We start from the raw sequence: 25,419 nt of genomic DNA on the forward strand, positions 1-25,419 counted from the left end.
TGGTATTTGTGAAACTTTAGCATCTTGTAAACCGAATCCTTCTATTAATTTTTCTATGTATTTTGTTTGTTTGATACAATAAAAACCCCATTCATTTCTTCTGATTTCTAACCCTAAATAATGTTTCAAAATTCCCAAGTCTGCTAAATTAAATTCTTTGTTTGAAAATTTAGCAACTTCGTCAATTTTATTTATGTCACTTGATGCAATTAAAAAATCATCGACATAAATAATAATATATATTTTGTCTTCATTGTTGCCTTTAGAATATAAGCAAGAGTCAATTTTACTTTGTATAAAACCATTATCTGATAACAATTTGTGTAACTTATCATTCCATACCTTAGCTGCTTGTTTTAATCCATAGATTCCTTTTTTGAGTATGCAGACACTATCTTTTTTGCCGGGAATGACGTAACCTTCTGGTTGTTGCATGAAAATTGTCTCTTGTAATGATCCGTTTAAGAAAGTAGTTTTGACGTCGAAATGCTTTATTTTCATATCCTTTATACCTGCTATTGTCAAAAAAATCCTGAGCGTTGCTTGTCGAACAACAGGTGCGAAAACCTCATCATAATTGGTGCCATACTTTTGAGAAAATCCTCGAGCGACGAGCCTAGCTTTATATCTTTCTATATTGCCTTCTGCATTTCTTTTGATTTTAAAAATCCATTTGCATGAAACGATATTTGCTTTTATAGGTCTTGAGATGATGCCCCAGGTATCATTCTCCCTTAATGACTTTATTTCCTCGTCCATTGCTTTCCTCCATTCTTCTTTGTTTGGACCTGAAAATGCTTCCTTTATTGTCCTCGGCTCACTTCCTTCAATGACCATTTTCGAGGTGGCCATATAACGTTCCGGGGGTACTTCTTTATTAGAACGATCAGAGCGTCTAATTTGGATTTCTTGAATTTCTTCTGTCAATTCCTCATTATAATCACTATCCGTATCATTTGTTGAATCACTATCTTCCGTGCATGTATCTTCATGTTCTTTTTCTTGATTTTGTTGATCCTTATTGTTTTTAGAGGTATCTCAATGACACTGGTTCCGTTTGTTATCTCATTCTTGTGAAATATATCAAGAAAAATAACATCCCTACTGATCTTGATTTTATTTGTTCTTGAATCCAGTAGTCGAAAGGCTTTTGATTCTTCAGAATAACCAACAAAAATTAACTTTTCTCCTTTATCATCCAGTTTTCTTCTTTTCTCTTTGTGAATAAGCGCGTATGCTACGCATCCAAAGACGTGTAGGTGTCCAACATCTGGATTCTAGCCATACCACAATTCATATGTCGTTTTATCTCGAACTTTTGTCGGCAATCTGTTCTGTAAGTGATTTGCAGTAATTGTTGCTTCTCCCCAATATTTTTTATCTAATTCTGCATCTATTTACATGCAACACCATTCTGTTGGGGTGAATAAGGTGTTGAGATTCCGTCGGAAAAGGTTTACGAGCCATTTTCCCTTTTATACAGCATTCAGATGTTACTCTTGTACCACAATCTTTAAACTTTATACCTGATGCCAGTTCCTTTTCTGCTAATACTTTAATTGCCGCTGGGTCTCGGTGTCCAAATCTTCGATGCCAGGCAGGTTGACAATCTTCATAATGTTCTTCTTTTATTGACACATTACTCGACCCAAACACTTCTGTCACTTTTGTTTGCCTGCACTTTTGAACCTCATATAAATCTGGAGACAACGTGGCTACAATAATCCCCTTCAAATTGTATTTTATAGCTATCCTTTGCCAATTTTTTTACCGATAGTAAATTAGAACTGAAGGTTGGTACGTACAAAACATCACGTATTTCTATTACTGAAAAATTTCCTTCTTTACATTTCCATTTTATGATGCCTGTACCTATTTCTTTTATATTGGCAACCTTTTCATCTGCAAGACGGACAAGGCCCTTCCTGCTGGAATCTAATTTGTTAAAAAAATCTTTATTACGAACCATATGGCTTGTTGCTCCTGAGTCCGCAACCTAACTTTCTCTTTCAATTGCTGCTTTTGTTATTTCCATATGCATTTCTTCCTGAGGTGTATCTTTCTTGGTGAGGTGGCAGTAATCTTCTGTTTTTTCTTCTTTATCCTCAGAAACTTTATTGGCCTTTTGTTGTGTTTCTTTCCAGTTTTTGTATTTAAAACAATCTTGTTTTGCATGTCCAGGTTTTTTACAGAAAAAACAACTTCCTTTAAACTTTGTATGGCCTTTATCTTTATTGCACGTTGATTTCATAGCTGTTTCACTGTTCTGTAAACTTTCCCTTACGTCTTTTGCCCCTTTACGCCGTTTATACTCATCAATTAATTTACTTTTAATAAACTGGCTAGTGATATCTTCTTCAGGCCTACTCTCTAATGCCGTAACAAGAGTATCGTACAATTCCGGGAGACTTCCTAATAACAGCGATGCTATCAAATAATCAGGCAGATCTTGTCCAAGAGCTGATAATTGACTTATGCTATTTGAAAAACTATTTATGTGTGCTTCCATGTCACCTCCTTCCATTAAAACTGCATGACATACTCTTTTTAATAAAAGAACCTTACTTGACAATGTCGACTTTTGGTGATAATCTTTAAGTGCGTTCCATGAGTTCTTCGCTGATTTTGCATTTCTGATGTGCATTAATTGATCATCCGCAACTAGGAGTCCTATCCTTGCACGTGCTTTGTCGTTCTTCTTTTTCCACGCAGCTACTTTAGTAGCATCTATAGCAGGCGGTTTATCTTCTTCTATCACTTCCCACCAATTATCATCAATCATCATGAGCTCCACCTTATAACACCACACAGGATAATTTTCACCATTGAGCTTTGTGATTGCAAACCGATATCCCGAACTTTCTGCCATAATTGTTAATATTATTATTAATATTATTTCATTTTTCATAATTAAATTTAAAAAATGGTCATCACAGTATATAGTAAAACCATTTCTTCAAAAAAAAAAAGTTTGTCTCACATCCTAATAAAAAGGAGACATCGGTCAGAAAAATATTTCAACGAGAAAAAAATTTTAGTTTACTTCTTATATACAAATCTAGTGGCACCTCAACTGCGAGAAAGAGTGATGTTCGTCCTCCCATTGCAGCATTTAGCGAACTAGAGCAGAGTTATCAGCGCATCGCGGGAACATTTTAAAAATTTGAATTTATTAGATATTTTATTTTAAATATGATAGTTAATGATTTGTGGCTTAAGAAAAATATAGTGGACAGCCCACGGCTTTACCAATAATGGTCCATTATTGGCTGCCATTATTGAAATTCTATTGGCATCCCCAGCTCCCATTATTGGGCCATTAATACGCCAATGGTATTTTTCCCATTGGGTAAGGTTTAAAGGTATTAAAATAAATTTTTTATTGAGCAAAAAAACTTAGTTCCTTAATTATTGCGCTGAGAATTGCCCAGGTCCTTGTAATTAACGAAAATAAACAATCCAAATTTTTTTAATAAAATAAGTTATTCCGCTTTGAATTAATTTCAATTGAGCAAAAAAAAAATTAATTGAAAATTTTTAAACATTTTAAAAAATAATTTTATAGAAAATGAATTTTTAAAGAAACCAAAAAATTTTATTTTATATGAAATCAATGGAACAATTTCGTTAGTATATTATATTAACTCGGGCGCGAACGAAGGATTTTGAAAAAAAAATTCTAGAAATGGCGACTATTTTTCCTGTAAAATCGTGATTTTAGGGCTTTAAAAATTGGTTTTTTGACAAAAAAAATATTAATTTTAGTTCAAATTTAAATTCCTTCGTTCACGCACTAGCTATTGTATGTATAAAGAACCCCTGAAAATTTCAGCTCAATCGGTTTAGCGGTTTTAAAAAAATTACGGTCACCGTAACCGTAGTTCTCAAAAATCACGATTCCGAGATAATGGCCTTTAAAGTTTCAAACGCATATATTCGTCTATGAGAAGTAGCGGATTAAAACAGCCATAACTTTGGTTCTAATGCTCCGATTTTGATAAAATTTTGGGAAAACATTCTCGAGAGTATGTACTTTTGATTTATGCAATGAAAAAAATCGATTTTTTGACCCATAAAAAGGTATATAACCCCTTAATGTACTTTGACTTTAAAGATTACATTTCCATCACGGCACTCGCGTTTCACGCTCGAAAATTAAAAGGATGCAATAGCAAAAGTAAAGGGTTGTAATGATTGTTTATTAATTTTTAAGATAGCTCGCCGTGCCAGGATTCTAAAGAAAACTTAAACAAATAAAATTACAGAAACAAACCTATTTATTATAAATAGTATGTTTATTTATTTATTTGTAAACATAACGGGACATGCCCTTTCGTACAAAAGTACTCCTAAATCTAAAAATTACAATACTATATTTTACTCAATCTAGGTTGCCGCTTAAGTGAAAATATTTTAGTTTTCATTTAGCAAGATATTACGTAATGATGATGTGAACCGTGTAACATTATTATCAAAGAAATTAATGTCATTAGCAATCATGTTTGCCTCTCTGCTAAGTCTAGCAATCAGTGCTTATTACCATAATTAGTTCTGTGAAATGACACTGAAAACAATGTATATCGCCTAGAAAACATTCTAGGCATTGATAAATTTATCATAGAGAGAAGTGAGGGACAAAAGATAGCTCCGTTAATAAGTCTATACAAAAAAGCCATATCTGCAAAGTAGAACCGTGAATTTAACAATGGTATATTTAATACCGATCTTAGTTCCCTGTAATCATGTGTACCTATGCAAATCAAAGGGGATATTGAGCAATCTCGCAGCACATCTTAGGAACTTGTTCTGAACACGTTCAATTCTGATTATATGGAAGACGTAGAAAGGCGACCAAATGATACATGCATATTCTATAATTGTTCTGACAAGCGTCAGGTACAAAGTCCTGATGGTTAACAAGTTATGAAAAGCAGAGGCACATCTCATTATCACGCAGCCTCTCTACTCTCTCCAAAATATGACCATCAATAGTGTAATTGTTTAAATATAAATTTACACTACCTTTCGATAAGGTGACAGCGTAACTCTTTTTAATGTTTATACTTAAATGATTTTTAACACGCCATTTTTGGAGTCTTTTTAAGTCTTTTTGTAATTTCAACATATCTTTTTGAAAGGTAGACGGATGAATCACTTTATAACACTTAAGGTCATCAGCATAAAGTAAGAACGAGGAGTGCCTGAATATTCGCTTAATGTCATTCATATATAAAATGAACATTAAGGGACCTAGACGTGATCCCTATGATACCCCAGAGGTTGCTAAAAAAGGATCGCTAAATTCACCACCAACCCTTACCACCAGATACCTGTCAGAAAGATAATTTTTGAAAAAGAGAACAATATTATCAGAAATGCCCAGTGATTTCATTTTATTTATAAGTATATTATGGTCCACTTTATTAAACGCCTTCGATATATCAGCATAGATGACGTCAACTTGCAGTCCCTTTTCTAATTTTTCTGTTAAAAAGGTTATAAAAATTTCAAGATTTGTTAAAGCTATGATTCCCTTCTTCCATTCATATGGAAAAACACAATATTTTAGTGATTTATTAAAAATTATAAACAAAGGTTCAATTAACGAATAACCACATGATCCAGAATTGTTTTGGATTATCCAAAATAGATTTTTCAACATTTAATATAACATTTATCAACAAACATGGATGATAGTTATCTAAGGGTAATATAGAATCATTAAGTACCTCAACAGTAAAATTTACACTATTACAAAAAATTAAATCCAAAATTGAACCATAAGTATTAACTATTTTATTTATTTGTGATAAACCGGCAAAGTTTGTTGTGTCCAACAGTAGGGAAGCAATTTGTTCTTGTTGATTTGTTAAAGATGCATTTAATTCTAATTGTGAGACTGAACCAACAAAAAACTGTGTCAGAAACGGCAAATTAAAGTCGCCAACAATTAAAAGAACAGCATTATTATATCTATCATGTATCTCTTCTATGATATTACACACTTCAGAAAAAACACTGAATGAGGAATGAGGTGGTATGTAAAAACATCCTATTATAAAGAGACCATTATTTTCCCTGAATTTGATGAACACATGCTCAATAGAAAAGACATTTGCTTCAATGAGTAAACTACGTAAATTTCTGCGAGCAGCTATAAGTACACCACCACCTCTTGATTTTACACTAGTATTATTATTTCTCTCGAAACGATAAACATCATATTATTTTTTAAAACCTAATTCTTGCGTATTTATATTTGTATTCAGCTAAGTTTCTGTTAGAATATATAAACTATAACCATTAAGAGAGACACATTCACGGAGCTGGTGAGTTTTAGTTCGTACACCCCTGACATTCTGGTAGTATATTTCCATGAATGAATGAGACTTAAAAGAAGGGGACGGAAAAACAAGTGTACGTAAATGATAAACAACAAAAATAACTGTTGAAAACAATTCCAAAAAATCGCGCAAACGATAAAACACTCAATATATAAATAAATGATAACTAGGTCAATTAAACTGAACTATTTATTGCGGAATTAAGCACAAGCATGTGCATCAAGTAGCCACCTAGCGGCGAATAGATGAACCATAAAATTTCCATAAAAGAATAATATGAATTAAATTGATAATTTAACATAAGAAAAACGTGGTCAGAACAATATCATACGCTCGTGATATCGTTAGAACGATAAGATGCGAATTAATACAAAATATTCCGGTTGGAACGAATAATTTTACATTTCGATTACGCGGTTTTACATGGACTTGAATTTAGTTTTCGCCAGGAAATTTCTTTCGCTACGCAAAACTATACCTATTGATCGATTTTTTTTTAAAAACCTACTTTCTTTTACGAAAATTTCAAGTCTAGTCTGATCATGGACAAACAATTTTTACAATATTTTCAGAATTTTTTAAAAATATTTTTGGTTTTTATATAGTATGTACCTTTATGTATTTTTATGCGCTGCTTACGAAAATTATAGTCACAATACCCGAAAATTTTACTTTTAAGGTGAAAACCATAAAAAAGTTTTTTATATCTTATACATTTTTTAAAAATTATGCATATTTTACCCAATAAACGAAAAAAAACATAAATTTTATGACTTTTTTATGGTTCTCACCGTAAAAATAAAATTTTCGGGAATTGTCACTATGATTTTCGTAAGCAGTTTTTCAAAATTCATAAAAGTACGTTGTATAAAAAAACCAAAAAAATTTTTAAAAATTCAAATTTCAAAATTTTTTAAATATTCCGAAAATATAAACTTTATTCATATATGCCAATCGCTTTTTTCTTCGCTGAACAATAATTATTTTAAGTGTTAAAACAAGATTTTAAAACAATCCAAAATTTTATTTATTTTAAATAAAAATTATATCGGTAAAATATATACTTTCCCAAGTAGAAATCTGCCACTGGCATAGTACTGACCCAACACTGACAGTCAGAATAACAGTACTGACTGCCGTACTGGGCCAGTAGTAGGCCACCCCTGGCTGGTAACGCTGTTCAGTACTGATTTTGTCTCGCTCACCAGTACTAACGTAGTTCTAACTTAGTAAAGAAATAATACTGGCAAAGAACTCATCCAGAGTTAAAATCTTACTTTTTTTTACAAAGTGCTATTACACGCTTTCCATTGCAAATTTCATCCTTATGATCTTATTACTCCCATTTTTACATTTAATAATTAATTTTATTTAAAATATTTAAACTATTATTAATAATAAATAATAATTATCATTTATGTTAATTAAATTGTATTATTTTTAATGAATTATTTTACAAAAAATATTTTTTGTATTGTAGATTTTTTTTTAATTCATATTATTTAATTTTTTTTTAAATTTGTTACTTCGCACTTATAGTTAATTTAATAATTAATATTGCATATTAACAAATATTGCACTTATAACACTTAAAACTAAGAATGAAAAATCTCGCACGCATGGGGGATCGAACCCTTAGAACGCTAATCGGATACGCATACCGTAAATAATTATATTAAAACAAAAAAAAATGATTGATGAATTACATAATTAAAAATAAGTTAAAAAAAGGACGACTGTAAAATATAAATGGTAAAAAAGTTTGAAAATTTAATTTAATAATCCACAAAATATATTGAATTATGAAGAACTGTCGAGTACTAAGGTGTGTGATAATAAATTTGAGATATTCTACTTTTAACAACAAAAATGGAAACACAAAGAATGAACTATTTGTCGTTTATTATTAATTAAATATACAATCTTAATAAAAAATCATCGTTTTCTACCTATTAGAATAATTTTAATACTTTTTAATTTAATGTTTTTTTACCAGCGACATAGTACTGATTCGGCGTGTATGACAGTCTACTGCCAGTACTGGTTTTAATTTTTTTTTTACCTCCGACATAGTACTGATTCGGTGTGTATGGCAGTGTACTGCCAGTACTGAAAGTCAATACCGACGGCCAGTATTGGGTCAGTACCATGCTGGTGTTTAATTCCGGCAAGCTACGGACATTTCTACTTGGGTTATATTCATGAATCGATTCGTTTTTTTGTAAGGAATAAATCTTTGACAAAAATTAGAAATTTCATGAAGAAAAAAGTTATTTCAAAAAATGAGATGAACGATTTTTTTCAAAAATTAAAAAATGATTAAATTTATAGATTTTAAGTAAAATATAAACTTTATATATATATATATATATATATATGTATACTAATCAATTTGGGATATACTTCCGAAAAGGTCCCCCCTTTAAATTTAATAAAACATAGGTATTCTTACGTATTTTGGTGCGTAAATTACGAAAATCGTAGTGAAAATTGGCGCAAATTTGATTATCATGGTGAAAACCATAAAAAACACCATAAAATCATGATTTTTTGCGATTATCTCGTAAAAAACAAAACATTTCGAAAAAAGTGTTAGACAAAAGTTGTAGATCTCAAAAAACACACATTTTATGTTTTATGCATTTTTTACCAAAAGTCATTATTTTTCGAGAAAAATGGTCCGAAAGTAATTTGCGGAAATTGTGGGGTGGAGTCTACAGCAGCGGTAAACGCAAAATAGTAAACACGGCCTTCGGACGCGTAAGGTACTGCTCGCTTTTCTTTTTAAAAAAACCTTGGCGAGAGGGGGTGGATATGACCGAAAGTATTTTGCGGAATTCGTTGGATCCTGAGTAATGGTGAATATGATACTATATACGAGTCAAATAATATGTCTAACCGTGACTGCTGTATATGTTTTCATTATCATGGTGTTTTTTGGATTTTTCTCAAAAAATAATGACTTTTGGTAAAAAATGCATAAAACATAAAATGTGTGTTTTTTTTGAGATCTACAACTTTTGTCTAAAACATTTTTCGAAATTTTGCGATTTTTACAAGTTAATAGCAAAAAACCATGATTTTATGGTGTTTTTTACGGTTTTTACCATGATAATCAAATTTGCGCCAATTTTTACTATGATTTTCGTAATCTATGCACCAAAATATGTAAGAATACCCGTGTTTTATTAAATTTAAAGGGGGGACCTTTTCGGAAGTACACCCTCAATTTGTTTCAATTAAACTGAAAAGGTTGTTTTAAAATAGTGAATTTCATTGCGAGTAATTGTATTTTTAGATTTAATATTAACTTTTTTATTGTAATTCATTAAAGATCTCAACATAATTTTATTTATAAATTATAAATCTTTTTATTTAATGTCTTGACAGAATCGAATGAAAGGTTACAAGTTCATCTTAAAGAAAGAATGAATGCATTGGAAGAAAAAAATGCTCTTCAGCAAGAATTGGAAAGAACAAGAAAAGTAATAGAAGATTTACAAAGTGAAAAAGCAGATTTAGTTAAGGAATTAGGAAAGGCTCGACTGGAAATAGATAGTATAAAGAGGCAAATGCTGCAACAAGAAATCGCTTTTAATATTCAGCAAACTGATGCGCTTACCAGAAGTCTTTCACCGAATGCAGTAGATTCAGTAGCTTTCTCAAGAAGTGCAAGCCACGGCAGTTTTGAAACACATTCGTTGCCCAGGAGAGGGGTAAGGAGGTCAGTGGATGAAGAAGCATCAAAGGTATGTGGGTTTCTTTAAAGATATTTCTAACTTTTAGACATATTGTCATAAATTTCTGGTTTTTAAGGGATACGTGGCAAGAACATTGGCGGAACAAGAATGGGAAAAATTGCAACAGGCTCATGTTCTTGCAAATGTTCAACAGGCATTCGACGTTTCTAGCGATGCTGAGGGTGATGTTGACAATGAAAGTATATTCAGTTCAGCTGCTGATGTAATCAGTTCAACTGGTCACACTGACACTCAGCAACTTGCAATGATGTTACAAGAACAATTAGACGCTATCAATAATGAAATAAGACTAATACAGGTAACATTGATTTTTATACTGCTACTAAAATTAGACAATTGAGCTGCAGCGTGCAATAACACCAACGCTTGGGCTGTGGTTCCCAACCGATCTCTAATTAAATTGAGAGAAACCGAGATTTGAGTTTTTACTTCAGAAGTTCAATAAATTTAATTAATACACTTTTTGATTAAATGCCGATGAGAACGACTACATGCAATGAGAATTTCGTGAATATTGTTGCGTACACGCACTTCAAAGAGTGTTGCGCGCGTGATGAATTGTTGAGTGTGTCGCTGTCAGTGTTGTCAGATGCCTATGGCACTTTCCCCCTAGATGGCTAGATATTTTCCACTAAAAATAAATTTTTTTCACAAAAAATTTTTTCCCCTAATTTTCACTAGAAAAATAAAAATAAATAAATAAATAGAAAACGTAAAAATTCTTAACTCAACGCAAAATTAAAAATTTTTTGACACTAATTATGCAAAAGTTATTTAAACTTAGACAATAGTTTAATAAAATTTAATATAGTTCAAGGTAATAAATATATAACAATAATGATAGATATTTTTTTGGAATTTCATTTATTTAAATATTAATTCCAGTTACAATTTATTTATAAAATTTATGAACTTAAGAACATGGAATAGACATTGCATTAATAAAATAAACTTCACCAATAAACTGTACTAAACAGCAGTGCAGGGCTTGGCACGTAGAAGAGCATCCTTTCTTATAGAACTGTGTGACTAATTTTGATTGGCCCAGTCTGAACATTTGCTCAATCGCCATCAGTGTAACCAATCAAATTCACTTAAATAGTTTATACTTAGTGACCACACTTTTAATACTTCAGATACAATTTACGTAGAAAAAATTACATTTAGGTAAAAACACTAAAAAAACCAGTAAAAAAAAGATACTAAATTTCCTACTAAAAATGTTACTGAAGGACCAAAATCTTACTAAATTTAGTGGGAAAACCACTAACTTGGCAACACTGACAATAGTAAACACTCGAATGCTTACCCTGCAACCAAGTCCTTTTTTTCCCTTTCGTATCTTGTTTTCTACAATTCAACCACCTTCTTAATTCAAGAGTACTGTTGGCCTCAATATCATTATATTTTAATTTAGCCTCTAGTATATCGTTTTCAGTAATATTAAATTTTAAAAAAGGAATACATGCAGCACACATGTTGGCCAGAAAAAAATGACCAAGTTTATGATATTTGCGGGAACTGTCATGATGGCGACCACGTATGCGCAAAGAGTATTTCCTATTCGAGATGAAAAGGTTATTTAAGAAATTTTTTTTTTCATTTTTGAAAATTAAAATTTCTTAAATTAATTTGTTTATTAAACTGATTCAAATTAAAAATAGTAATAATAATAAATAATAAAATAATTTTTTTAAGATCAATTTTCTTATGTGGGACTAAATTTTCCATCTTTCTAACAATATCTTAAGACACAGAACCATTGATATCTTTTATTCGAAAACTATTGGTAACCTCAATAAAATTTTAGAAGGTTAAACTGAGTCTCCTTGGAAACAAAAACAATTGCAGTTGCTAAGTAACTTTAATTGTTTCTAAAAAATTAGTCTAGTTTGAAAAAAAACTGTTTCATTTTTTTCAAGCTTTTATTAAAATCTAAATTTAAACATAACTCGAAAAAAGGATCAGCTAGGATTTTAATTCCAACGGATTCTTACTCCTAAAACATCACTAAATACAACTGTGCTTTACGTTTTTGTCGACATTTTAGTTAAACCTGTCGTCTCTTCCCGACAGCTGTGTTCAAATGGTGCAAAACTTTTTTTAAAAAATTCAAATTTTGACCCTTTTTTTGAAAATTAAACATTTTTTCGAATTTTCTCTTAAGTTCAGTCCTTTTTATTTTTTTTATTTATTTTTTTTTGAAAGCTAAAAATGTGTTTTTTCACCATAAAAAATATTGAGATGTCCTTTTTTGTTATTTTCGAGATATTAATTAATTAATTAATTAATTAATGTTAATAAAAAATGAAATATTTCACAAATAAATAAAGTTATTGCAATCCTGAAGATACCAATTGAAAGCTGACGTAATTCCGCATCCAACGAGCCCTATATGGACTATGTTAGATTGGAGGATTTTTTTATAATCAATTGCCATGTTAGCCAATTGTTTATTAACTATCCACTAACCCAAAGTACTTCATATAGGGCTCGTTGGATGCGGAATTTTGTCAACTTTCATTTAGTAACGTCAGAATTACGATACCTTTATTCGTTTATAAGGACATCTCAATATTTTTTGAGCTAAAAATGCACATTTTTAACTTTAAAAAAAAATAAAAATAAATTTAAAAAATCCGGCAGCCCCCTACGGGGGCGGCCACATTCTCATCACGCGCTTCGCGCGTAGGGGCTCGCTTCGCTCGCAAGTTTGAGCGCGCCCGGGGCGTGCGAAAGATGATTGTCCCACTTCGCGGTCCGGTACTGGTGCGCGCTTCGCGCGTATTGTCCAAACATCGCGCTGCGCGCGCCGTTTGTTTATTACATTTCAAAACCTAGTAGCATTAATTACTTTTTAACTACACTGTATGATTCAAAAATTTCTCAATTAAATTTAAAAATTGCATTAATTATTCTATTAGAAAGTAGTTGAATGACCGAAGAATCCATTTGGTAGAATGAGATTTTGTATTTGTTTGAGACTTTGTAGTTGTTTTAACTAAATTTTGAAGAAAAATGAGAGGAAGAAGGAAATTATTTTTATTAATTTTATTAAAAAGAGTTAAATTAATTACACGCAGAGTTAAAATAAGTACAAAAGTAATTACTTTAAAAGGGCAGTTTCATATAATCGTCCTTTTTTGAAAACTTTATTAGAAACAATTTATAGTTTTTAATAAAATGCGTTAAATTAAATTATACAAATAGGTAAGGTCTTAGAATAAATTTTTTATTGAGCAAAAAAAGAGAATGGTGGCAATGCAGCTGTTTCATCTTTGTTCCTTAATTTTGCGCCGTGGATTGGCCTGGTCTTTGTAATTAAAGAAAATCGACACACCAAATTATTTTAATTATTTTAATAAAATAAGTTATTCCGTTTCTAACTAATTTCAATTGAGTAAAAGAAAAAATTAATTGAAAATTTTTAAATATTAAGAAAAAGAACTTTAAATTAAATGCATTTTTGAAGCAACAAATTTATTATATGAGTTTTGTCCCTCATGTTTTTATTCCTAAAAATTTTTTGTACAATTGATATAAGTTAAATTTTTGGTTTTTATTATAAATGAAATTTCATTTTCTTAAAGTACTTTGACTTTAAGGATAACATTCTCATCACGGCACTCGCGTTTCACGCTCGAAAATTAGAAACATACAATAGGAAAAGTAGGCTTGCATTAACCCATTAACGAAATTTTTACAAGTACTTTGAGGCTCTATCAAATGGCGTACTAAAAGAACCAAAAAATTTAAAATAAACAATTTACAAGCACTAAAAAATTTTTTTAGAATTTTTGTTCAGTTTTTATAATTTTTTCAAATCTTTATATCCTTTCAGAATACCTCTAAATGCTAAAAATATGACGTCAAAAATGTTTGAATACACCATTTTGAATTTTTAAAAACTAACTTCAGAATCGTAATGAGCGACCTAAAAAACCAAGGAGCAGAAAGATTTATTTAAATTTTCTAAAAAAAGATTGTTCAAAAATGAATTTTCTCTTAAAAATACTAATTTTTATACTTAGTTAATTTATAATCCTCTATAATTTTGACTGCTACACTTATTATTTTTGTTTCACTTCAGAATGTTTTCGTTATATCGGAAAAAATGTATAGATCTCTCATATATACAAGTAAATATGTAGAAAGAAATTGAAATTATCATTTAATTATATTTAAATTTATTTTTTTTAATTGGTTTCTAAATTTGTAACGTAAAACGAGCGCTCTGTGATTTTCGGCCTACTTGTGACTGAAGTTATGTTGACTTTAATTCTATTACTTTAGTCTTTCAGGCAGTTACTACTTGGGTCTCTGGCTATCGTAGCCTTTTTTTCTTTCCTTGTAGAATTATCCAGTCACACCTTAATTTTTCATAGCGCGTTAACGTCGATAACAGAATTGCACTTCATCCTTGGCTCCAACTCATTGTGCCTTTTGCACCAGCTGAAGATGAATGTTGCAAAAGTAAAAAACTACTAGCTAAAGAGATTTCTGTCACTTTTAGTAGTTTTCTCGACAGATTGCGCGTTCGGTGCATTTTGCACTACGTAATTCAAATGATCGTTACAAAAAAAAACTTTAGGGTGGAGTTACATGTAAATGCAGAATGCAAAACCGAAAATAATGAGAGTGAAAAGGATAGTGATATATCCCTGTCCTTTTCACTCTCATTATTTTCGGTTTTGCATTCTGCATTTACATTAACATGTAAATTCAACCTTATCATTTATGATTAGAATGTAAAAAAACTAGTGTGTTAAAAAAGTTTGACAAAACGTAACATCGTGGAATAAAAGTACCAGAAGTGATATTTACATGCTCGGTGGTATTTATAACATCCTCTACTAAAAAACGCATTTTTTCTCAGATTTTCCATGCGTCAAAAGTTAGGCTTTTTTATGCAAGTATTACATAAATTATTTTTTTTTATAAAAGAATATCAACGAAACCATATATAACACAGAAAATTAAAAGGCATTAAAATAAGTTGCAACGCTTATTATTTTAATCCAATTTTGCTTATTTTAATGCCTTTTAATTTTCTGTGAACAAAAATAAGTGAAGCTTTTGGAAAATAAATTCTGGTAAAGTGAATTTCTCATTTTTTTAAATTTAATTAAATGATAACATTCTCATAAAGTTTTAAGGACATCATTTTAAAATCTTTATAATTATTATCTTTTTAAAAAGTAGGTTCTTTTACTTTCAGTTCGGGTTTTTTTGTGTTATTAAAATTAAAAAATTAAGAATTTGAACAAACTTACCTGGAATAAAGTTCTTCAACTTTTTGTTTCTAAATTGAAATGTGAATGATATTATGTATCATGTAATCGCTATTTCAAAAATTTAAAATAGGATAGAAAGCACTTAGTAAAAATCGATTTTTATAACTGGATTTATTTCAAACTTCTAACTTTTAAACTTTTCTATTAACGAATCTAAAGTTGTATTTAAAAAAATAAAAAAGGCGGATTCAGAAATGGTAAAAGAATACAATCAGTAAGTTTTCAAAATTTCATATTGGCAGATCTAATATGGCGGGAACATTTTTTAAAAAGTGCTCGAATATTTCAAAACTTGGTATCTAGGGGTTTTTAAGATCACTGATTACAAATCTATGATTCAAATTATGAAAATCAAAACCACGTTGTCATAATAACAATCATAAAATCGTTTACTAGTTCGTTTTCCTTTTTTTTAATTTTTAAAATTTATTAATTTTAGTAACTATAATATACATATAATGTTATATAAATTAATTAGTCAATTTGCGGAATTTTAAATATCTTTTATGCATGATATATGTAAGACGAAGTAATTTTGGTTAGGTAATAGGTATAACAGTACTGAGCAAATGGTATAAGGCCTAAGCAGAATAGATTCTTGAACGGGAACGCAATCGTAAACGGAAACGTAAGAATCAGTAAGAGAAGGATAGCAAATATATTTATTCTTCTCTCACCCATTCTTACGTTTCCATTCACGATTGCGTTCCCGTTCAAGAATACATATATTCTGCTTTGGCTCATAGGCCCAAGAACTTTGTTTTTCATTTTGTTTTGTGTTGCAATGAGCACATCTTCTTTGTCAAGCGATTGGTTGGAGTATATGATTGGACTACCCTACTGAAAATTCTCATGTAGGATCTTATATTGGATCTCACATAAATTCATATATTAAAATATATGTAAGAAACATGTAAACTTGAACTTGAAACATGAAACATGTAAGAAACAATATAGGATATTATGAAAAATCATATAGGAACTTGAGACATAATTTGAAGTGGGATTCATTGTAAAATCTTATAAACGTATTCTTAGGTAATAAATTATGTAAATTCCTATGTGAAATCCTACAATTTTTTCTGGTCCTATTTTTTCCTTCAATTTCTTATGTCAATTTCCTTCGTGTTTTCTCATTGAAAAACATACCAAAATTTATTGCTCAATCCTTAACCAGAAATTTTCCTATATCAAACCATACATCAAACCTTTTTTTGATTCTTGAATGAATAATTATTACAAAAAATCTGACATGAAATCATTAAAAATCCTCACGTGGGATCATATATATGACTGATTTGAACGTAAGAAATCATATTCATGTAGATTCCGAAATATCTATATTTAAGATTTTACATAGAATTATATAAAGGAAACAATATAAGATTTCATATAGGAATTTTCAGTTGGCAGACGGCAGTTTATAAAAATTAAAAATCAAATAATATTACTGCAATTCATCAAAAAAGAAAAAAAAATGTGCTTTGCAATACACCTTCTGAATTAGAGTCTCAGCTTTTATAGTATTCAAGACTGATCTCAACTGTGAGAAAAAAAATTATCACCATCTGGCGGCGTAAGAGTGGAACTATGATACCAGTATTTATACTCGCATTTTATAGGTTTTGCTGGCATGTATTGCTTTATGCTACTACGATCTTTAAATTTAATCATAGATTCGTCTATGCTTTGGAACTTGCTTTGTTTCTAGTATTTCTTAAATTTTTCATTTAGTAGATTTAGAAAAGGTTGTATTTTATACAATTTATCATAAATTGGATCACCTCTCAGTGGGCACACTTGTTCCAAAGACGTCTTGAAGATGTCTTTTTAATGATGTCTTTTAGACTTTGATTAAAGACGTCTTTTGGACGTCTTAAAGGCGTTTTTAATTTGGCCTCGTATGGTATAACTTAACAATGTAAATATAATGTCTAAATCCTTCTTATTATATTAAGTTCTAAAACGACCGACACCGACCGACACCAAAAACAAATTTTTCGTTTTCTTTTTGAAGTTATTTACAGTTTTCCTTCAAAATTTGAAATCACATGCCTTACATACATGTCTATTGAAAAAAAATGCCAAATTTTTTTTTGCGCAATTTTTTGCAAAAAAAATTTTTTGCAATTTTTTATTTTTTTACGATAATAACACATAAAATACGTCACTATTTTAAATCTCAGCTAAAAAAAAATTTTTTTCACAAAGTTATGGCGATATTCAATTTCCCTCATATCCTTCTTATTATATTAAGTTCTAAAACGACCGACACCGACCGACACCAAAAACAAATTTTTCGTTTTCTTTTTGAAGTTATTTACAGTTTTCCTTCAAAATTTGAAATCACATGCCTTACATACATGTCTATTGAAAAAAAATGCCAAATTTTTTTTTGCGCAATTTTTTGCAAAAAAAATTTTTTGCAATTTTTTATTTTTTTACGATAATAACACATAAAATACGTCACTATTTTAAATCTCAGCTAAAAAAAAATTTTTTTCACAAAGTTATGGCGATATTCAATTTCCCTCATATCCTTCTTATTATATTAAGTTCTAAAACGACCGACACCGACCGACACCAAAAACAAATTTTTCGTTTTCTTTTTGAAGTTATTTACAGTTTTCCTTCAAAATTTGAAATCACATGCCTTACATACATGTATATTCAAAAAAAAATGCCAAATTTTTTTTTTTTTTTTTTAAGTTATTTGCATGAATTTTGCAAAAATTTCTATTATGAAACTTGTATTTAATATTACATCGTTTTCTGTCTTTTTTGTCTTCGGATTGAAAAGGTAGAAAATAAATACTATTTATGAAATTCATTTAAATATTGTGGTTTTATTATTAAAAAAAAACAATAAATGTATGAACAGTAATTAATGAAGTAAAAGTACTAATTATTAATTTCATTTAGAAACTGTTTTTTTATTAGTATAAAAAATTTACATAATGGTATTATGAAAAGTAATTAATTAACTAAAAGTAACCTGCCTAGAAAAATTAATATTTAAGTGTTTTTTACGACATTGATTTTAGGCGCAGCTGCGATTTTCCAGCGCAGCCATTTTATATGTATATTTGTTTGTAAAGCGCAGCCGATGTTTCTGAGCGCAACCATTTATTTTTTATTAAAATTTTTAAAAGGTGCAGCCGCTCTTGTTCAGCGTAGCTTTGTATTTTTTTAACTTTTGATAGGCGCAGCCGATAATTTTTAGCGCAGCCTTTTATTATTAAATTCTGTATTATCATTAAATTGTTTGGAATAATTTTTAGTGCACTTGTTTGTATTTATGTTCAAACAAGGAGAAGTTAAGTTCTGTTTTCCACATGGTCCATGAATCATAAATTGCTTTACTAAATTAAATAAACGTGGATTAGTTATTTCACCAGGTATTTCTGCTGAAATAAAGTTGTCGACATCGTATGTTGTTCTTATTTTGTCATCTATATGTAAATATAGTAATAAGTAAATATGCGGTAATCCTCTCTTCTGAAATTCTATTACATATGTGTAAGCAATACAAGTACCAAATATTTCTTTCACAGTAATTTTATGAAGCTATTCTTTTACTTTCTGTTTAAATACTCTTGCAACTATATCTGGCCTATTTATTACATCTTCATTTTTTTAATATTATCAGTAATTTCTTTCCATTTAGGATTACATGTCATAGTTATAAACAAATCAGGTTTACCATATTTTTGAACTAAACAAATTGCATCACTAAAAGTTTGTTGTAATGCTCTAGAGCTTCCAACAAAACTAGATGGCAATATAAACATTTTACGAATTTGAACAATTTTCTTCTCTTCTTTTCTCTTATGTAAATAATCCATTAATCCAGAGTATAATTCAGTTCTCAAGATATGTTGTTGTTTCTTTATAAAATATAATCTTGCACCTTCAATTTTTACAACAGCATCGACAATAAATTGTTGGCTTAATTTACCTAAATTAAGAAATGGACTAAACTCATCTCTAACACTAATTTTAAATGAGTAAAACTGTAAAGCTGTTATATTGTTTCTTTGATCTTTTGATAATAATTTCGGCATCCAACCACTACCTCCTGCAGGATATATTAAAGGATATGTCATTGGATCTACATATCTACTTATTGCAGGGATGCTAATTGGTTTATCAAATTTAGAATATACACAAAAATCGCGTTTTATTGGAGGTTCATCATTTTCATCAACAAATACAACAGCAACTTCATTTATAACAGGAGAGTTATATCGGTTTTTATCTAAATTAATATCTCTTTTCATAATCATTTTAATTTCTCGAGGTAGATTATTATTATTAGTAACAAATTCTTGTCCTTCTTTTTCTACTTCGTACATCATTTTGTACGCTTTAGCATAAGGGTTAATTTTTCTGATCAACTTATCTAAATTAGATAAAATATCATTTCTGCAGTGATTATTAATATCTTTACGACTTTGTGTAGCTAATTCATTGTCAATTATATACAGTTGACCATACTTTCTGAATTCATTTTCTTTGGGATGTAATGAATATGTGTTATGGTAAATTTGACCACACATTTTAAAGACTTGAGGACCTTTATTTTGTAGAGAAGCATATGTTGCACCAAATCTTGCAAACGCTATTGTATTGTTGTAGCTTCTTATACATTTTTTATAATGATTACTAATTGCAGTTTGACCAAAAACTATTTCCTTTAATTCTACCGGGGGTAATGGATATTCAGTTAACAAAACTTTGCCTTTATGACAACATGTACTAAACTTTTTATCCTCTGGCATTTCTGAAAGAAAATGCTGGACAAAATTAACAAATAACATCCAAATTACTATATTATTTGCTAACTTCAAACATTTTAAATTAATATTATTATTGGCTTCTAATTTTCTTTTTCTACAATTTTCTCGATATTCTTTACATTTTTCAATATTTTGTAATTTTATTTCTTCATTCTTAATTTTTTTTTCATTTTTCGATATCTTTTACATTTCTCCTTATTTTTTAATTGAATTTTTTAAATAACTTTTTCCTATATAAACATTTTAATTGATTTTTGTCAGAATATAATTGCTGGCATTATTTTTCACAAAAAATGAAAATTTTTAATTTTTTAAAACTAATAGTATAAGTTCTGTTAATCAAGATGAAGAAGCTAAATATTTTCATTAAATGAACCACTTTATTAATGTGTTGAAATCATGGAATTGTGTTATAAATTGTTATTTAAATAATCAGGAAGATTAAAAAAAATTTAATTGAATATAACCGTGGAATATTTCATCCATATCACTGGAATATTCCCTCAATATTGCTTGGATATATATATATTTTTTGGTTTTCTTAGAAAATCATTGGAATATTCCACGGTGATATTCAAGGGATGTTGAGGGGATACACCGTGCTGCTTGGGTTCCTTTATTATATAATATTAAAAAATGGAAATGAAAAATGAAAAAATGTTAATAATTTCATGCATGACTGTAATTATGGCGTCGCAAATGACTTTGACACAAATAAGACTTCTTATGGTTTAAGAATTTAATTATTATTTAACAATAATAATTTAAAATTTGATATATGTTTATTTTTTTCGATATAATGAATCAATAAATCTTGTTTTTTGAATTGATGTTTCATGTTTATATTCATTACATTGTATTATAATTTTTCATTAACAGCAACACCATAAAATTTTTTTAAAAATATTTATAAAATTTGAATTTTAAATTATAAATTCTTGACAATTTTTCTAAAAAACAAAGAATAAAGCATCTCATGTCACTCCCAATTTTACACAAATGCACTCAATCAATGCACACTTCCGAAGATATAACCCTTTTAGATTTTTAAATCATTGATTACGGAGATAGCTAAAACGATTTAACATGCGTTTTGGCTTTGATAAATACGAAGATCAGTTCGATTATATATTTAATTAAATAATCAATTAATAGTACTAATTAATTATATTGAATTAAAAATATATTTTTAGATTTACAAATTTGAATACTATATAATATTAAAAAGTAGGGTATTCGTTAGGAAAAGTGGTAAGGCCCTTACCAGTTTTCCTTACATAGCATTTAGTAGCAATTGAAAAAAAGAGAAACAATTTACAATCAATATTGTAGAATAAAATCAGAATTTAAGTCAACAGACATATAAAATTTGGTTATTACATTAAATTAAATTTTTTTTAAAAAGTAATTTGAAAATTAAAAAAATTGAATTATTATAATTTATAATGAAATAATAATTTAAAACAAAAAATAAATATACATATGAATAAACAACAATACGTAAAGGAAAAAAAGTAAAACTGCAACCGAGCGAGCGTTAGCGAGCGAGGAATATATCGCTAGTATATATAATGTCTCAAAAACCGCCGAGTAACGAGTTTCAAGTGTTTCTGATGAATTTTTAAAAAAACTCATCTGCCCTATTAAATCCGCCATTTTGAATTTTTAATAACTGACTTAAGAATAGTAATAAGAATTTTAAAAACCCAAAATGTAGAAATATTCATTTGATAAAAAGTTTGTTCAAAAATGAATTTTCTCCAAAAAAATATCAAATTTTATACTTTGTTAATTTATAATTGTTTATAATTTTGCCTGAAACATTTATAATCATCATCATGTCTATTATTATAACCATTTTTGTTTCACTTCGCAATGATTTCTTTATAGTAGAAAAAATGTTGCATGGATAACACTGGGTTACAAAAAATGGTCAAGTCGCGTTTATTTAAATTTTTTGTGCTTATTGAAAGTTAAGGTGTCACTGAACAAGAATATACGAAACAAAAAATTTCATTCGGTCAGTTCCGTAAAAAACGAGAATAAAGTGTCAAAAAATTTTTAGCATATTTTGAAGAACTGTAAAATGGAATCGCAACATGATAAAAATCTTCACGAGGGCTTAAATTAAAGCTTAAACATTTAACTTTAAGATCCAAAACTGAAAACGGAATGATAATCGCGCGGAAACTTGTTTATCATGTATTCGCTATCTCAAATAGTCAAAATAGCTGGGATAGAGAGCACTTGGTACAAACCGATTTCCGTAACTGGATTTATTTGGAACTTGACACTTGGAAGTTCATAACGTATCTATTGACGTATATGAAAAATTCTAGTGTTACCGAAAACTCGTGAGGACAAGAAGCAAAAAAATTCAATCCAATTTCGAATATTTAGAACACCATTTTGATTTTTTTTAAATACAACTTTCGATACGTCAATAAAAACGTAATGAACTTCCAAGTGACAAAATCCAAATATATCCGGATACAGAAATCGATTTTTACCAAGTGCTCTCTATCCTAGCTATTTGGACTATTTGAAATAGCGATTACATGAAAAATAAGTTTCCGCGCGATTATCATTCAGTTATAAAAATTAAAGATAAAGATTTAAGCTTTCATTCAAGCCCGCGTGGAGATTTTTATTATATAAAGTTTCCAATTTACAGTGCTTCAAAAAGTGCTAAAAAAGGGATTTTTTGACACTTTAATCTCGTTTTTTACGGAACTGACCGAATGAAAATAATTTAAAACTATTGTTACTTTCAATGTTATAAAACCCAAATGATACATAAAAAACTACCTACAATCATAAAATTTAATGAAGTAAATCAAAATTCATTTTACGTCAAGAAATGGAAAAAAATGTCAGGACTTAAAAAAAAAAAAAAAAAATTTTGAGTTGATTTTTATTATTTTATGTTATTTAGATGTTATTCTAATAAGTATCTAAGTCAGAAAAAAATATATTCGATTTGTATTTTCGAATATTTTCTTCTATTTGCCATTGCTTCATTCACTATAAATTCAATTTTTTGTATTTTTTGATGTTAAAAAATTCGTAACTTTTTTATTGTAGCCTCTATTGAAAAGTGTTAAAGAAAAAAAATGTGTCTTTTTAGGAGTATTTTTAGGGAAAAATAGTAGAAAATTTAAAAAAAGAAAAATTGAAAAATTTGAATTTTTTCAAAATTCAAAATTTGAATAACTTTTTTGTTTTAATCTCTATCGAAAAGTGTTGAAGGAAAAAAATGTTTATTTTTGGTAGTATTTTTATGGAAAATTAAGAAAAAAATTTTTTTTTTAAATTTGAGAAAAATAAAATTTTTTGAAAATTCAAAATTTGAATAATTTTTGAATTTTTGGGCGGATAAGTCTGTCCGACGAACTCAGGCTTCATTTTTACATGTTGAAAGAGTATACCAAATTTCAAAGCGATTCGTTAAGATTTGTTCAAGTTATCGTGGGGACAAAAAAGTGTCTACAGACAGACTACAGACGACAGACAGACGGACATGTTTTCAAAACCTATTTTTTTGGCATCAGGAGGTCTCAAAACGTGGAGATTTACATGAATTAGAAGTTGGTCAAAATCAACCAAAACGAATACTTTCTCATTTATGATGAGAATGTAAAAAATGACCGAACTTAAAAAAAGTCAAAAATATTTTTGATTTTCAGAAAAAAGGTTCAAATTTTGAATTTTTTTATTTTTTTTCACCAATCGAAAGAGCACAAAAAAACCTTTGGAAAACATAGATGTCAAAATATTTTTTATATGTATATACAGTGCCGCTCAGTAGATTTTGCCCACCCTACAGAATTTTGGGCGTTGCAAAAAGTTTTATATTTTTGTTTCTAATAAAGATAAAATAATAAACAATGACTTTTTTTAAAGCTTATATCCTCTACTTTTAGAATATCTAAAAATTTAATGAAAAAAATTTTTTTTTCATTGCTTAATTGCTATTATTAATTAACAAAATTTTTCCATTTTTTTTTGTAAATTTTAAAGTGATATATTTTTTTAACAAATCATCACATTTTATTTTCACATATATCATTGGAAAGGTAATTTTATCACCTTTAAAACGCTTTTTTGAAAATTGTTATACGATAATTTTTAACAAAGATATGGTCAATTGTTTAAAAAAACAGCCCTTTTTTAAAATTAATAATAAGTTGAGAACTGTTGGTTTTTGAAAAAAATTGTTAAGGAAAAAAATGTTCCTTTTTATGTGTAGAATTAGAAAAAAAATAATTAGAAGTTTAAGAAAAAATTTTTTTTTTACTATTTCTTGATTTTTTAAGTCTGCGGTCATAATGGATATAAATATAAGCGCAAAAAATAGTAAAAAAAAAAAATTTTTTTTTAAACTTCTAATTATTTTTTTTCTAATTCTACACATAAAAAGGAACATTTTTTTCCTTAACAATTTTTTTCAAAAACCAACAGTTCTCAACTTATTATTAATTTTAAAAAAGGGCTGTTTTTTTAAACAATTGACCATATCTTTGTTAAAAATTATCGTATAACAATTTTCAAAAAAGCGTTTTAAAGGTGATAAAATTACCTTTCCAATGATATATGTGAAAATAAAATGTGATGATTTGCCCAAAATTCTGTAGGGTGGGCAAAATCTACTGAGCGGCACTGTACATGTAAAAACCTTTAAAATAAAAACTCAATGAAGAAAATTGGTTAATTTTTGTCAATATGTTAGGTTTTTTTTATATTTAGCTCAATTAAGAGTCGATTTTGAATTTTTTGATATTTTAGGTCATACCTATTTCCAATCCCTTTATATTTATGTTAAATATATTTTTTATATTTTAATAGGGTCAGTTGGGGTAAATAGGGACAAAATCGCTATTTTTCAAATATTACGTAAATTTCTTTCTTTAAAAGGTAATATTTATGGGTTTATTTTTTTTAAGTTGTTATTTACATTCCCAGGATTAATTTTATGCAGCAGAAAAAAATTTAGATAAGCTTTAAACGCATGATTTAATTTAGAAAATTTCATAAAATTTGGGGTAAATGGGGACAGCATAATTTCTAAAAAAGTTTTAAGAAAAAAGTTTTCTTAAGTATATTACTGTATTAAGGGATGAAAAAACTTGAAAAAAATTTGTAGTAGATATATAATAGTTGAACCAATTGAAATTTTTTCATTTTTTTTATTTTTTTTTCATTTCAGTATTTTGTCTCGCAT

At 28.6% G+C, this 25,419-nt stretch overlaps 1 protein-coding gene across 12 annotated transcripts in view; it reads left to right on the forward strand.

Moving 5' to 3' along the window:
- Positions 1-25,419, forward strand: part of LOC127282162 (liprin-alpha-1) — a 648,576-nt gene that overhangs the window by 165,752 nt on the left and 457,405 nt on the right. For all 12 annotated transcript variants that reach the window (XM_051306264.1, XM_051306268.1, XM_051306263.1 and 9 more), the window contains 2 exons: positions 9,735-10,093; positions 10,161-10,403. In XM_051306264.1, the coding sequence (XP_051162221.1) occupies positions 9,735-10,093; positions 10,161-10,403 (602 nt within the window). The remainder of the gene's footprint in view (positions 1-9,734; positions 10,094-10,160; positions 10,404-25,419) is intronic.

This window comes from Leptopilina boulardi, unplaced genomic scaffold (assembly GCF_019393585.1).
Source record: "Leptopilina boulardi isolate dan_hultmark-lab unplaced genomic scaffold, ZJU_Lbou_2.1 LbouV2_285, whole genome shotgun sequence".
Taxonomy (NCBI): domain Eukaryota; kingdom Metazoa; phylum Arthropoda; class Insecta; order Hymenoptera; family Figitidae; genus Leptopilina; species Leptopilina boulardi.